Raw genomic sequence first — 1,257 nt, forward strand, 5'->3', positions numbered from 1 at the left:
TATATAGATTAGGTGTAGCGGAGTAGAATTCGGGCAAAATCCAGTTCAGATATACTTCCAGCTCCCTGATATAGACATATTATGAAAAAAAGATAAATTTAAGAAATTAGGAAATAAAAGTATAGCTGGGGGTGTTATGTAATCGGAGTTAGTAAATACAGGGTTTCCCAATAAACTTTGGAATTTAAGGAGGGCGTTTAAATTCTCTTCCACGAAGGATGAGATTGCTATGCATGTCTTGAATACATGTAATCTTTAATGTATAAACAGACTTATTTGAGCAGAAATAAATAACAGCTGTGGGATACTGTGATTTAAAGAAAAAGTATCAAATGAATTCTAAATGGTCATCTCAGTCTCATCCTTGTGGGACATTAGTGACCCTGTAATAACGTAAATTCCGATCTCTGAATATTTGTACATCAAATTTGAAAGCATAAAATATCATAAAAATTTTAAATTCAAAACTCTGCAGAGCTCTGGTCCAATTTCTGAACATTTTAACATCAAATTTGAAGGCATAAAAATATCATAATTTTTAAATTCCGATCTCTGCAGAGCTCTGCTCCAAGTTCTACATATTTGAACATCAAATTTGAAGGCATAAACAATAAACATATCCGACCTAGTTTAAGAAATCCAAAGACAATTATTTTTTGTGTTCATAAACCACGCCTAGATCTCAGACAATATAAATTTCTTGAATAAATTCACATGATTTTTGGGACACCTTGTAAGAAAAGGAAATGTTTAATAAATTATTATCTGTCTCAAAATATATTCAATTCGTTTAATTGTATATGTTTTGATATTTAATATCTTTCATAAATGAATTGTTAAAATATTTGGGCAATGTTTATATTATGATTTTATCTTGCTCAGGTTTCACCGTTACTTCTATATATAAATTTGGCTTGTTTGTCTGTCTGTTTGTTTGTCTGTTTGTTTGTTTGTATCCAATAAACGTCAAAACGGCTGAACCGATCGGGCCCAAATTTTTTGTGGGACATCTAGGGAGCCCAGGGAAGGTTTATGAATCATCAAAATTTCAAATATTTGTCTCTATCAAAATTCGATCGTCATTAAATTTTTTAAAATTTTGAAAATCCGCGAAATTTTTTGTAAAAATCCGCGAATTATTTTTGTTTAGTTTTACGATGTACACAAAGAGAACATGTTTACAATTAATTTAGAAGATGGGCGCGAAGCGCCCTCTAAGGCTAGAAAGAAGGGCGCGAAGCGCCTTGAATTTCTAGT

The 1,257-nt window shown here is 31.6% G+C and overlaps 1 protein-coding gene across 1 annotated transcript in view; it reads right to left on the minus strand.

Moving 5' to 3' along the window:
- The window catches only part of LOC111699482 (calcium uptake protein 3, mitochondrial), a 15,943-nt gene that overhangs the window by 5,111 nt on the left and 9,575 nt on the right, over positions 1 to 1,257 (minus strand). The window contains exon 12 of the mRNA XM_023470174.1: positions 12 to 65. Coding sequence (XP_023325942.1) covers positions 12 to 65 — 54 coding nt within the window. The remainder of the gene's footprint in view (positions 1 to 11; positions 66 to 1,257) is intronic.

This window comes from Eurytemora carolleeae, unplaced genomic scaffold (assembly GCF_000591075.1).
Source record: "Eurytemora carolleeae unplaced genomic scaffold, Eaff_2.0 scaffold238, whole genome shotgun sequence".
Taxonomy (NCBI): Eukaryota; Metazoa; Arthropoda; class Copepoda; order Calanoida; family Temoridae; genus Eurytemora; species Eurytemora carolleeae.